At 36.1% G+C, this 14,752-nt stretch overlaps 1 protein-coding gene across 6 annotated transcripts in view; it reads right to left on the reverse strand.

Moving 5' to 3' along the window:
• TRIM24 (tripartite motif containing 24) overlaps nucleotides 1-14,752 on the reverse strand; it is a 95,533-nt gene that overhangs the window by 7,344 nt on the left and 73,437 nt on the right. For 2 of the 6 annotated variants that reach the window (XM_059396332.1, XM_059396329.1), the window contains exons 10-16: nucleotides 11,077-11,247; nucleotides 8,593-8,664; nucleotides 7,523-7,696; nucleotides 5,259-5,394; nucleotides 3,754-3,826; nucleotides 2,507-2,675; nucleotides 334-662 (exon numbers count right to left, since the gene is read on the reverse strand). In XM_059396332.1, the coding sequence (XP_059252315.1) occupies nucleotides 334-662; nucleotides 2,507-2,675; nucleotides 3,754-3,826; nucleotides 5,259-5,394; nucleotides 7,523-7,696; nucleotides 8,593-8,664; nucleotides 11,077-11,247 (1,124 nt within the window). Of the gene's footprint in view, nucleotides 1-333; nucleotides 663-2,506; nucleotides 2,676-3,753; nucleotides 3,827-5,258; nucleotides 5,395-7,522; nucleotides 7,697-8,592; nucleotides 8,665-11,076; nucleotides 11,251-14,752 lie in introns of all 6 variants that reach the window. The other 4 variants (XM_059396331.1, XM_059396328.1, XM_059396333.1 and 1 more) reach the window with 2 other exon arrangements.

Consider the following 14,752-nt stretch of genomic DNA (forward strand, 5'->3'; position numbering starts at 1 on the left):
GTACAAGCAAGAGTGGGAGGAAGAAGCAAGCTCTCTGCTGAGACAGGAGCCCGATGTGGGACTCGATCCTAGGACCCTGGGATCACGACATGAGGGAAAAGCAGACACTTAACGAACTGAGCCACCCAGGCGTCCCAACAGTCTAGGTTTTTGAGAGATGCACAGGCAATGGGAAGCAGAGTATTGAAAACCCTATGTTGAAGGTTTTGGAGTATGCATTTGTGTGAAGTGGACTTTTATTTACATTTCTAAAGTTTCATGTTACATTACAATGATCAGGGATTGTTCTTTATAGTGAAAGAATGTGGGAAAGGGAAGCAAATACCATCTTACCTTGGAAAATTTGCCAAAGTGGGCACATGACAAGAAAGATGAAATACTTTGGGACACTTCTCACAGCACAGGAGTTCCCCTCCATTCTGACAAACTGCACACCAGTCCTCATTGGGGTCATCCTCTTTCCTGGTCTCTCCACCATGAAGGGGTGACTTCTGGGAGGCATCTAGCCAGTCAGACTTTCCATGTGAGGAACCTTCCTGGTGAAGTCCAGGTTGATCTCCTGTGCTATCAGGGGCATCTGACCTTAGCACAGACTCCTCAGAGGTAGAGTTCTGACTGCTATTTAAGAGCAGGGAGGTGAGTATGCTTCTTGGGTAGTTGGCCTGCAATGGAAAGAAGAATAGGTCTTATTTCTCAAAACTGACTTTATTTGTACTATTACAATTCTGGACTGCAGAATCCTCTCTCATAGGCACCCGGGTACTTCAAAGGAAGTAATGAAGAAGTAAAAATGTAAGAGACAGGTTTATTGCTGTTATAGGAGTTCCCCGGGATAAAAACATGAACCTCTACTAAAAACTATCATCAAAATACACAATCAGCAGAATGGGAGTGTGGATAATATAAGAAATCTCTTTTTATTTGCTGACAGCTACAGAAATGGGAGAATAGGTGTGTAGTGGAGAGTCAACCATATGAATTGTAAATACACTGAGCTATTAGTTCAAATTATACTCAGACAAACTATGCCTACTGTTGAATTTTTATCATTCACAGAAAAGTACAGTGCTTTAAATCCTAGAATTTCACTTCTGCAGAAATCATTGATAATTCTAAGATGAATCTAAATTTGGGACACCTGGGTGGCTCAGTCAGTTAGGCATCTGCCTTTAGCTCAGGTCATGCTCAGTTTTAAACATATGTATATATTCCTTAGTATCGAAGGTTAGATTTTTCTAATCTTTCCTGCCTCTCCATCCCCTCCCTACACACACATGCCATTCATGCCACCCTCTTAAGCTTTATTAAGGACCAATTTATTTATTTTTTAATTGTTTTTAAGTTGTTAGGTACCAGTGTAACTTTATGGCCAACATCGATTCCACGTCACTATCATTGTTGCACTGGTTAAGTATCCTGAAAAATTCAATTTTTGGTTAAATGTGTATTCAGGTTATATCCTGATCAGATCTCGTTTTTAGTCAAATTTGTGTAATACAGGTGTCTGTTTATCTAATTAGGACTATAAATATTGCTCATTACATAACTACACAATGTACTATGACTACACTTCCTCTTTCGTCTTTTTGTTTTTACTATGGTTCAATTGTTCCTGCTTCCCTTCCTTCCTTTCATTTGCTTACTTTTCTAGTCCTAACTCTAAGTCTTTCTTACAAACTCCATAGGGCAATAAAATGCCTTTCAATACTGCCAAACATTTTTGCCTTTACATACACCCCTGTGAAGTCTTCTGTCCTCTGCTACATGGTGTACCAGAGAAGCTGTTGTACTGGGAGCTACTCTTTTCTGTGTTAGATCCCATTTCTGGGATCTTATGCCTTCTTTCTTGGTTCAATCATGTTTGATGAAGCATATTCTCAAATATCTGAGAATGAATGCATGAGAGTTAAAATTTCTGAGACCCTACATACATGTCTAAAAAATGCTTATTTAATCTTTATGCATGATTGATACAGAATTCTGGCTATGAAATATTTTCCCCTTCACAATTTGGATATTTCCTTACTATCTTTCAGATTCAAGTGTCCATTTTGAGGACCTGGTGCCATTATGATGTCTGCTCCTTTGTATGTTTTTTTTCCCATGTGGAGGCTTTTAGAAATCCCAGTATTCTGAAACTTATGGTAGTAACTTGTGTCCTTTTTTCATTTAATGTTCTGGTACTTGATGGGTCCTTTCAACTCAGATGATCACACTTTTCAGTTACAGTAAGCTTCCTTGTATTATTTTTTGGGCAGTTATCTTCCATGTTGTTTTATTCAAATGCCCAACCTCCTTGTTTGAGCCTCTGATTTCTCAAACTCTTCTGTTTTTTATCCATCTTTTTCTTTTAATTTACTGAGAGAGTTCCTTAAATTTTTCGACCCTGGTTGACTATTTCCTGGTTTTCAAATATAACAAATTATAATCTCCTATCTGCTATTTAAAAGTTTCTTTCATCCTATCCCCCAAATAGGCATAATATTCCCCAAATTAATATAATTACATTTTGAGGCCTAGATTCTTCATCTGATTCTTGTTTCACTATAACAACAGGAAAATCATAATTTTCCGGAGGTCCACTATTTTCCTGTTTTATTCGGATTGGCTCCAACATGACCACTGGGACTCTGTGTGTAGAATCCGCTCCTGCTGGCTTGCTGGAAGAGCCAGAACTATAAGAAAGAAAGGGGGGGGGGGAATCAAAGAATGCCACCTTAAACATTTCAAGACAAAGTGTAACAACAACTGCTTTTAGGAATAATGCTATATCTTCACAGCAATGGTTACTATGTTCCATTATCAATAAATGATACATAACTGAAGAGCAACTGCTTCATGTATAAAAAGTCTTATATATTAGCCTATCTAAATAGTTACATTATACTTCTGGAAAGACATTTAAATAAAAAGACATTTAAATAAAATCTGAATTAAAAGAAAATTGGCTTCAATATTTTGAAGCTCTACAACTGAAACTCAGTATCTTAGAGCTAGCATCTTCTTTTTAGGCTTTCCCATGTCCCATTTCCTTCTCTATTCAGTGACAGAGACCCTGGACTCCCATTAATGATTTACTGTCACGAAGTGTGAAGACAATTAACTAGAGACATAAATTATTGGTGTTTTGCTATTTAAAAGTGTAGTGGGACAAAAACCTTTTACAGATAGCCACTGTGTTCTAGGGGATTAAAAGCAACCTTTTTCTCTGCAGAGAATGCTTCTTCCATATGATTAGGCAAGTTAAGAACTGGGTTCATTATCTAGGAGAAATTTGCAAGTATAAGAAGTAGAGGAGCAAAGCAGTAAGCTGAGATAGAATTTCAACTATTATGAGTTCATTTATTTTAAGGCAGAATTAATGTTTGGCTTTAAAAAAAGTCAGAACACTGAAGTTAGTATAAAGTTATTGTTTCTTTTCCCCCTAAGCTTGTATTTATATACATTCCTATATAGTACAGCATGTGATACCTACTTCATTTAAATTTTCCTTGCTATTAGGCAAAGTCAAATGTATTTTCTTATTTTCAACATATTAACCCCCATCCCAATTTCTGTAACTTTAAAGACAAAACTGCACTTTATTTACTTGATCCATTAGTTTATCAAATTAATATAAAATAATTATTAACATTTTAATTTAAAAGTTAAAAATAAAGGAAGCTGTTCAAAAAAAGAGCACGTTGGAGCAACAGTCAAGAGAAATCTAACTGGAGATTTACATATGAGAGAATAAAGGTTGAGTCAGTTTACCTTCCTCGGCTCCCAACACTGGAGGCACTAGGTGAACGTATTGGTGGGTGTACACTAGTCATGGTAACAGGTCCTGAAGAAGAGGAAATCATTCACATTCATAAAATGAGTTAATAATTATGTATTAAATTCCTATTGAATGTGCTGACATAATACTACATTGAAACCGGAACACAACTAAATAATAGAAAACAGTAAGCAGTTGTTGGACTCCCAGCAAAGTCTAACTCCCTTAGACTAACAGGGGTCTCAGCCTATTGTGAGCATCTTAGGCCAGATAATTCTTTGTTTGGGGGGGGCGGGGTTCTGTGCACTGTAGGATGCTTAGCAGTATCCCTCTGTATTTTCCACCTAGGATGTGACAACCAAAAATGTTTCCAAACACTGTCAAATGATCCAAGTTAGAATAACCATGGTAAAATGTCAGTGAGGACACCAGCATCAGTGAAAGCTACAGAAGACAATAAAAAGTGGCAGGCGCTGATATAAAAGCAGTCCAAGTAAGAAAGCCACACAGAGACCAATTAATGGAGATACTGAAACAAGTATTCTACAGGCAATGACCTTAAGATACTTTGTCCAATGCCTAGCACAGAGTCAGCAATGGATAAATGTTAGCTTTAGTAATATTGTAAAAATGGCTCACAGAAATGTTTTGTCAACTTACATTCCCGCCAGCTATGTATCGGAGTATTCTCTTCTCACATTCTTATCAATGAGTATTTTCACTATTTTAAGTCTTTGCTACTTCAACAGTTAGAAAGTATGTCTTGTTTTGATATTTTTAATGACCACTAGTGAGACTTAATCCCCCAAGTTACTGGCTATTTGTATTTCCTCTTCAGGGAATTATCTACTCATGTCCTCTGGCAATACTGAGTACTTGCCTTATTTATTTGTACAAACTTGTTTTATAATTAAACATTTTCTCTGCCATATTTTGCCAACAGTGTTCTTCCAGTTTATGTTTTAAGTAAGCATCTCCTTTTAAATTGTGTAACTGCCTCATTACTGTTGTGTGACTGCTGAATGACCTGAGAAATTCTCCTCCTTCATTATTTTGTTCTAGAGTACCTATTTTGCCAAGGTCTCTGGGGGTAGGTATAGAGTGCTTTAAAGGAAATGAATAGGTATGTTAAAAAGTTTGTAAACATTAATTAAATAACAAAACCACCAAAACCACCAAAGAAGTGAATGACACTGCTAAATTTGGACCCTAGGCAACTTAAACCCCAAAAGAGACCACAACACAGGCAAACTTATCAAAAAGAGAATGTATAATACTAATTTCCTCTTGGGAATGCTCTAATGCCTGTAAGTTTTATTGAAATTGGAAAGGTACAGAGGTTTAACCTTTGCTTCCCACTTTGAAAGTATATTAATTTTAAATAGTGCCAAGAACTCAAGACTCATTTTAATCATCCAACAAAAAGGGGTATAGGGGTCATTGCAAGTAGAGTTAAAAAATGGGACACACTCACAAAATCCAAAGAAGCCCACTTTACCTGCAAGGCCTGGAGATGGCACTGATGAATTTGGTGACTGGACGGTTCTGTTTGAGGGCGGTCTTGGCTGGCCATGATCTATACTAGTATCTTTCCTCACAATATTGTCCAGCATAATAGTACTTGAACAGTCAATCTTATAAGAAAAGAAATTTATTTCACGGCATCCTGACTTTGCAAGTTAAAAACTACTTTAAATTTAATAGAAAAGTTTAATAGTATAATTACTATCAAATAATAAAATATGTAAATATCCTATTTGAGAAGTTCTGATGCATATTTTCCCCATAAACAATCTTGAAAAAGCTTTGATTCTTCTTAATGTTCCATCTTAGTAAATATGCTGAGGACATAGTAGTTCAGAAGTTATCAGCAAAGATAAGAGTATCATGTGTCATTCAAACCCATCAAAATTGAAACAAAAAATACTTATTTAAAAATAACAAATGGTAGTCAATAAAAAAAAAGGTGATGAGAAAAATAGCAGTTTTACATGTTAGCAAACCTCTTTAATTTGGCTTACTAACAGCCAACTAGATTCTTATACTTGCTTCTGCACACAATCTGTTGTGCTGTGTGGTTTTGGTTGAACAATATGAAGAAAATATGGCCTTACAAAGGAAGGATCTTGTGGAGCCCCCAACCCCCACTGTCTTTGGCTCACATTGAGAACTGGTGCTCTGGTATGACTACATAGATCAAGTAGGCCCACACATCACACATTTCTAGAACACTAACTCATTTAAGTACATTACTACTATTTGGTAGGAAGAATGGATCCTCTCTAGATTCTTGATTTAATGTAATAGGTATAAAGGAAACACTTTTTTCTTAATTGACTTCTTGGTTAAAATACTGATAAATTTCTACTGAGTAAGACTTTAATTCTCTAGATGCAAATACTTATCATACTTAAATAGACCAGTTATTTCCCCAAAATGTCTTTGTGATTAAAGTTCAAGTTCAGTTCTCTAACATAGTTCCAGCCCTTTTCAATCAGGATTCTATGAGGGGCTTAAGTCTTATGGTCCTAGGGCACAGATTGTGTGTGATAAATTTACTTTTCAACTTTCCATCTAGAATGGTGCTAGTTATGAACCATCTTTGAGAGGACTGAGAAAAAGCTTCTTTATTCTATGGTTCAGATAAAGAATTTCAGTCAAGCAAGCCTGGGAGACAAAGTGTCACCTGTACCTGAGGACTGCAGAGAAAAGAGCAGAAGGACAATTCTACTTTCTGTGGGTCCTCTTTAGGGTAGGTAGTAAGCACACCTTTATGTTAAATTATGTTTAATATTTCTTGGGCAATACCTTGGCCAATACTTTTCAGAGTGTAAAACATACTGCAATGTGACTGGATCTACTGGCTCTTAATGTAAGAAAAGTTATTTACATTGCAAGGTAATCCTAAAAGCTAAAATAAAATTATAGGAATGAGACAAAAGAAGCTTTGCTATGTACCACATAGGAAGTATCATAGTATGAAAAATACATGTACTTCACCCATTTAAAGTATACACCATTATTTTAAAAATTAAGAAACTCTGGTAAGATTAACATTGAAGTATTAGTTGATCTCAATAACTTGAAAAACCAACTAAATGAAAATTAAAAAATTATTTTACAATCTGACAAGATATTTCTTTTACGTTTGTAATGTTTCTGTCACAATTTTCTAACCTTACAGGGTTAAGATAAGGTAAAATAAGTATCAACTTATACTTGGAGATCTGTCTATAGAATGTTGGATTTTCTGCCTTTGGAGATTTTTAAAAAAGTCATATTTACAAAAATAGCAAGTGCATGTATTTAATTTAAATATAAAATAAATCAGAGGTAATTCTGCACTGGCCAGTATGATCTGGGAGGAAATGTTTTCATTTCCATTGTTAAAATTGTCTCCACCTTTCTGATGTCTTCAATTCTAGTCTCCCCTGCCAGCCTTACTCTAAAAGAGCACATTCCAGCAATTCAACTTGCCAGTACCTCTTCTCAGATCCTCCACTTCCCTGCTTTCCCTGTTCCATCACTGTAATCATTCATTCACAGACACCTTTAACTGCAGTGCCATGAAATATACTCCATAGTATATTTAAATGCTTATAGCATTTTTATTTTTCCTCCTGTTATATTTCTAAAGAATAAAAATGACTTCTAAAACCAAACACACAACCTATAATCTGACTAACTCAAGGCTTTTTACCAGATCTAAGTTCACTTAAAAATTATCAAAAGATTCTTAGTATAAATTTTCTGTATACTTACATCTGGAAGAGAAGGAAGATTATAAGAACCTCCCACTGGTGAGCTCAAATCAATCATAGGTGAACCGAAAGCCTTTGCATCATATCCTGCTGCACTAGTAATGGTGGGACTAGAAGGAGTAGAGGATGTGCTGTTGGCAGTTGATGCGGTAGCCTGCCCACTGCTGATCTGCCACTACAGTAGCGAGAGAGGAGAAAGGTGGTCTATCAGCAGGCCAAAACACAAAATGTCCAACTAATCCCTGTTCCTCTGTTACAAAACAAAGTAGAAGATACATTCTGCTATTTGAATTCAACTAGAATTTCAACTGAAAGGCGGGGGGAAAGGGAGGAGATGGACAGATATATAAAATTATCATTAATCCTGTCCAAAAATAAAAAAAATTAAAAGCACTGATTTTTTTTTAAACCAGAAAACCATAATACCCCATCTCAGAAAGCTTATATATATTGCAAAAGGAATACATACATAGACAGGAACTTTGAGGTAAAGATGGAGGGCTAAACACATACATTTTCTTCAGTCCCTACCTGACACATCTGAAACTAAAGTAATGGTTATGGGGAATTTTTAAAAAAGGATTTTGACTCAAAGAACATAGGAAAGAAGACAGAAATCCCATTTTGGAAGCTGTAAAGAAGATGGACGAACAGCAAATCATTTAGTCAATTTGCTAAAGCTGAAACCTAAGCTGGCAGTGCGGAAAACAGAGAAGTCAATATATACTGCAGAACCCTTATGGGCTTGGAAATTAGAAGCATGAAAGGTGAATCTGGGGTTGAAAACAGGAAGATCTGCTGAGAGTCTGTTTAAGAAGCACTAAAGCCCGTGTTCCTTTCCTTCTTTACCTGCAGTTACCCAAGATAATGTGGACTTCCTCCATCTCCACAGATGAAGGCTGGAAGTTTATTGTCTAAAATAGGTAAAACAGTGTCATTTGACTGAAAGGCACCAGGTTCAGGAGAAGGAAGAAAAGTACTGCACTGAAAACAAAGATTAAGAAACCATACTCACACTGAATGCTGAGCTTCCCTCACACTCTGCCACTGGCACCCTACCATTCTTCTTACCCGTGTGGCTTCAAGGAGCAGCCAGGCCCTTGAAGATGGAGGACAGGAAGATCCTCTGGGAACTGGGCCAGCCTAACATTTAAAAATGGCAACATTCGGAATTCTCCCAATAAATCTGCCTCATAGCCTTAATCTAGCATGAAATCTCAATCATCAAACGTTAGCTCTAGCCCAAGGCTTTTAGGATTTTTTTTTTAACCCACTTCTTAAATATGAACAGATAATCAAACCTCAACAAGCACTGGAGGAAAATTTTTGTTATTTAAGTTAAATCTCAGTTAAAGCTGAGACAAATACATTAATCCAGAGAATACTAGGAATGAGAAGTATAGAGGTGAACCATGATGCTCTCTACAAATGACTTCAAAACCTGTCAAAAAATAAAAACACCTGATTGGCAGATGGATGAATAGATAGGTATATGGAATAATAAATGAGAAGGCAAATAGAACAATATGTCTCCTATACAACTTTTCAACTTGCTGTGTTTGAAAATTTTCATAATATAACAATGAAACATAAAATAAAAGGAAATCAACTGAGAGGCATCTCAAGACTATGCAAGGGAAAAAAAGATCTCCAAACACAAGGTTTATATACAGACTACACTATAAAGACTGATAGTGTCAAAGCATTCCAATTTTGAAAAATCTAATTTATATTCTTTACTGAAAATACTGTGTAAAGAAACCTGTGAATGTCCTCTCTTCACCACCTACCCATCATATGTATCCATCCATCCATCCATCATCCATCTTTTTCTTTTTCTCTGGACCTTAATCCTCCTTCCCTTCCACAGAATAATCACAGTTATAGATAATGTGTTTATTTTTCCAGGTTTTTATATATCATGTATATACATATATATCATACATATATGTCATATACATATGATGTAAATATAAATCATATATGTCACACATACGATAAAACAGATACACAACCAGGAAAATGAGGTAATGCCCCACAAAAATTCTAGAACGTTTCCCATATAACATAATCACATATAGATTACCGCATTTTCTCAATAGGTTAAAGTATTCTCACCGTGCAAGTATGCTACAGTTTATTACATTAACCAACTGAAAACCAATTCCTCACTATCTATATTCTCTTAGTTTGTTCATTTATTTGTTCATGTTTACATTCTGACCAGGAAACATTTTAAAAAACATTCTTAGAGTGTGTATCTACCCATTAAAAATAATAAATGGGGAAGAAGGAAAGTACACATTTGTATACACAGAATGTGCTAGATGTTTCTGTATATGTTAGCATTCACTTTCAGCACAACTCTACAAGGTACTCAATGCATAGTTTGGGCAAATGACATTTAAAAGATTAAGCTTGCACAAGGTCACAAAATTATTAGGAAAGTTTAAGGCTAAACTGTAGTTTGGGCCCTTTGCACCTCCCTTTACTGATGAAACAGAGGTATGACTTTTAAATAAAAGTATTTTTGTAAAATACTATTTAAGAAAATTTAGTGGTATTACAATAAAGCCTAATTAATTATACACACACACGCGCGCGCGCGCACACACACACTTATAGTGTGTGTACTTTTTACAACAGAATTTTCAGATCATTTGATTAAAAAAATATCACAGAATTATGAAAATAGCATATTCCTTAATTTGGTCTTGGCAAAAAAACCTGAAAACTGAAATCAATCTATAAGTGTTAAGCTGGAAAGACTGCTGACACAAGTTCTTAGAGAAGACAAAGAGAACTTTTACTTATTAAAAAGTAATGTCTTATCTAAAAAATAATTTTATCCAAAGCATTAAGAATATAAATATTAAACTTCATTGGACTTATAACTGTAAATATTAAGCTTAATCAGATATTTATGTACCTCATATTAAAACTTTAAGTTTGTTTTTAAGAAGTCTCCTTATAACAACTTAAAGATTCATTTACGTTCTCTTTTGCAGAAATATAACCTGTATTTGTTAGAATATTTCTGTCTTAATGAATTCAGCTAAAAGCTACACCTATCAGTATTGCCAAAATTCATACTATGACTCATTGATTATTCTGGGACTTCACTCCAGTATCAACATAAGTGGCTTGATTTTTCTTGTTAATTACAAATCAAGACCTTTTCTCTTAGCTTTGTCTCTATTAGTCTGTGTATAATAAAACCTGGTAACTCACATTTATTTAAAAAAAGGGAGGGCGGTGGTGCCTGGGTGGCTCAGTCAGTTAAGTATCCAACCCCTTGGTTTCAGCTCAGGTCATAATCTCAGGGACCTGGGATTGAGCCCCACATCAGAAGCCACACTCATCAGGGAGTCTGCCTGAGGATTCTCTCTCCTACCTCTGCTCCTCCCCACCACTCATACACTTTCTCTCTCTCAAATCAACCAATCCAGGGGGCAGGGGGACTTGCTCTTGCTCTTCATTGCTTTATCTATAAATTTAATGTGATCTAAAAATAGAGAAGCAGAACAAGAAGCCAAAGAAAGCAAATATGGATACCTGTTTTATAGCTTGTTGAGCCAAAAAAGCCATCTGTAGTGGGTTGGGCTTTATTGCTTGTCGTGGTATGTTCTGGTTTGGTGGATATCTCAGCTGTTGAGGATGTGGGGGAAGAACTGGTCCATTGGGTTTGGGGCTGTGATTCTGAAAATTTATCAAACGTGGAGGGGGCTGCTGGAAAAAAGAAATTAAACCAATTTAGTAAAAATCATCCCTTGAAAGACAAATCTTTCACAGAAAGACAGCACCTCTGTCACAGATGAATAACTTATTAACACTATAGCATGGGTATGGGGGAAAGAGGCAGCCTTCTAGAATGTGTATAACTATGTGAAAAGTTTTATTAGGAAAGAGCCTTGGGGGAAGGTTTCCAACTTTAAGCAGGTTAAAAAAGGACTGGACATAGGCCATGTTAAGGAAGTAGGGAAAATTTGTGTTTGGTATACTTCGAAGTCTCTGATGATTACATTTTGCAAAGAACTGCCCTCTTCAGATGTCCTCAAGTAATGTGATGGTAGAATAGTAATTGCTAGCATTTACTGAGCAGCTGTTACATGCCAAGTACTGCTTTAAGGACTTTATGTGAGTTAACTCATTTAATCTTCCCAACAATACTATGAGGTAGGAATTCTCTTCATTTTTGAGAAAAGGAAACCGAGGTATAGAGAAGTTAAATAACCTGCCCCAGATTAATGAAGATAATTAAAGATGAAGCTAGAACTTGAACTCAGGCACTGTGGCTCCAAGGTCTGCACTCCTAACCAATAAATCATGAATTATGAAAATAGTTGTTATTAATAACATTTAAAAATTAATGAGTTTTAGATCTCACTGAGGTCAAACCATATGTCAGGCATTATGATTAGCATTTTACATGAGTTACCTCATTATTATCTTCCCCTCATTTTACAAATTAGGACACTAAACATTAGAAAGCTTAGAGAACTTGAAAAAGGTCACACGGCTAGTGAAAGGCAGCACTAGAGCTTTCATCCAAATCTACTCTGCTATGTCATTACCAAAACACCTGCTGGTGTGTAGCTGGGGGTGGATTAAGGTACTAATTAGAGCTGAGAGGATGAATTTCCCTAAAGGAAAATAGATTTCAAATGGAAACGCTTCAAGGACAACAATGGTGGGTTATACGATAGGGCAAGGGCTGGGAAGGCAACCCTACTTTGTGCAGAGATGCTAGCCCTGGAAATTGAGACCAGTGTTCTAGAAAAAGGTAACCTTATATGCCAGTCGCAGTCTCATGGTGAACCAATTCTATGGTTGGCAATTTGTTGTAAAGCAAGTACTTATTTTTAGCTCTTTCAACTGTATGTGATTAGAACTTCTCAGAAGGGGAAGTATTAACCTCCATATTCACAAGGGGACAAACGTGAAATGTACAGGGCTGAAGAAACAGCACCTTAACTTTCGGTCCTCCGATGGAGAGAGCTATAAAAGGTAGCTCTAATTTTGCCCTCTATTTTTACTTTTCCTTTCTCATTTGTGGAATTTACTCTCTTTTCCTGGGTAAATACTTCTTTCCCCCCACTCTTACAAATCAGTTGGCACTGGGTAACAACTCTCAAGAGTGGCCAGCAATTACAGACTCAAAAATAGATTTAGATACTGTTTCAATACAAGGGAAATTCTGTGGGTGAAGAAGAGAAAAGTATTAGAGAAAATGTCACAACTGTACAGATGCATAAGCCTGAAGCCATAGCCATTCTCTTTGATTTTTCAAGTTTTGTGGCTTGAAGAGTTCTGTAGCAGAGAAACGTTAACAGAAAACAACTGGGGAATTACAGTGGAAATAGTGAAAAAGTTCTTAATTTATCTAAGAGGTAACTTTTTAAAGAGTGGGAAATCATCCAAAACGGTCCTTAAGAGACAATGAAGGAACTTCCATTAGTCCTTTGCTACCCCACTCTCACAGCCACACTCAGATTTACACATTGATACAGTCAAGGAACGACACTTGGCGCTAGAGTAACGTAGTCTGAGCAACTGGTGTCAGAATGGTGTCAACCCTGCCCTCAAAGAGCTCACAGTTTGGTAAGACGTCAGGTGTTCTTCCCTCTCCTAAACTGTTATAGTTGATTGTGTTAGACAGGGGAGGCAACTTTGAAGAATAGGACTAGGAACTAGTTATGCTCATAAGAGAAAAACCAAAACCAGTGCAACTTTAATTAAATGGAATCAACTAATTTGCAAGGACGATACAGAAAGAAAAAAGAGAGATAATTGAGCGCTTAAGCAAACTGACATATAAACACCATTATCTTCACCCTCACTCTAAGTACCTTTATGATTATAGGTTTTGACTGTATTTTAGGTCAGTAGTTCCCAACTGTGCATAATAACCATGAAGGATAGCAGATGTCCTTCTAACATCTATTCACTGTTCAGGAAAATTAATGTATACACATGAGCAAGAGTATCTCCACAGCAGTAAATGTGACTCAGGAGTGAGAAGCATTGCTGTGGAGTGTGTATAAAATAACAGGTGACAGTGCTCTCTAACCAGGTGTGATCTGTCCACTGAAACAGACTGCATATTGCTGAATAAACAGATGCATTGTCTACCAGGTTTGTAACACTTAGTTCCGTCTTACCTCTGCACCATACAACTCTTTAACCATGCATATTACCTGGCTAATATTCAAAGGAATAAGAAATAAGGAACTCTCATGCAAGCAATTTTTATAAGCAGTCCTTTAAACTTAACTGTGTCCTATGGACAGATATAGGGTGAGATTTGAACATACCCACAAAGCCAGAGGCACACACAACCTCCTTATAGACAGATACCTTCCCACACTTATATGTAAATAAACTGGTAGAAAACTAAGTATATAGCTGGGCAGAGCACTGTAAAAGCTTATGGAGGACAGACTGATGCGTGAAAAATGTATGAGTATTTGGCAGAGAACACATAAAAATGAGAGATGAGTGTGAAAGAAGATTCAGGAGTCACTGAGAGTAGTAGAAAAACAATACTGTGTGAGGGAACAACCAAAAGATGTAAAAATTACTTTATTTCTATGAGGAAAAACTAGGTTTCAGAATAGAAATTGTGTATTATATAGATTATACAGCAGTAAATCCTAGAGAGGAAAAAAATAAGATCAAAAGCAAATTTCTGAGATAAGTAGGCGAATGCTGAGACGTCATTTTCTTTGTGACTCCTTGTAAATAACAACGATAGAGGGACCAAGTGACATAGTATCTACTAAATGCCTCAGTTTCTTACTTCTTAGTGAAAAGGCAATTAACAAAAATAATGAATTTATCTTTTTTCATGTTAATAAATTTAAATAAAAATCACTTTTCAATCTCCCAGACACTTAACATAAATAGTAATCATGAAAATGCTTAGCACTAGGCACTGAACTCTCTCTTCTCTTCAGATTTATCTTTACAAATATTTTGGTACTTTTTAAGGTCTATCTGCACTGTATCAATCTGCAGAGGTAATGATAAAATTATTCCTCAATTTTCTTAAAATTTCAACTCTGTCAGTTGTGCTCCTGGTATCTAAAGTTTTTTCCCATGGAACACCCACCAAAGACGTCTTAAATTCTTTGTTAATTACTTCCTGTGAAACATGAGTTAAAACAAAGTTCTAGAGGAATAATCTACTGGCTACATTAATATTCCCCTGGATTTGATATGCCTTCTTAAT

The sequence above is a fragment of the Mustela nigripes genome, chromosome 4 (assembly GCF_022355385.1).
Source record: "Mustela nigripes isolate SB6536 chromosome 4, MUSNIG.SB6536, whole genome shotgun sequence".
Classification (NCBI taxonomy): Eukaryota; Metazoa; Chordata; class Mammalia; order Carnivora; family Mustelidae; genus Mustela; species Mustela nigripes.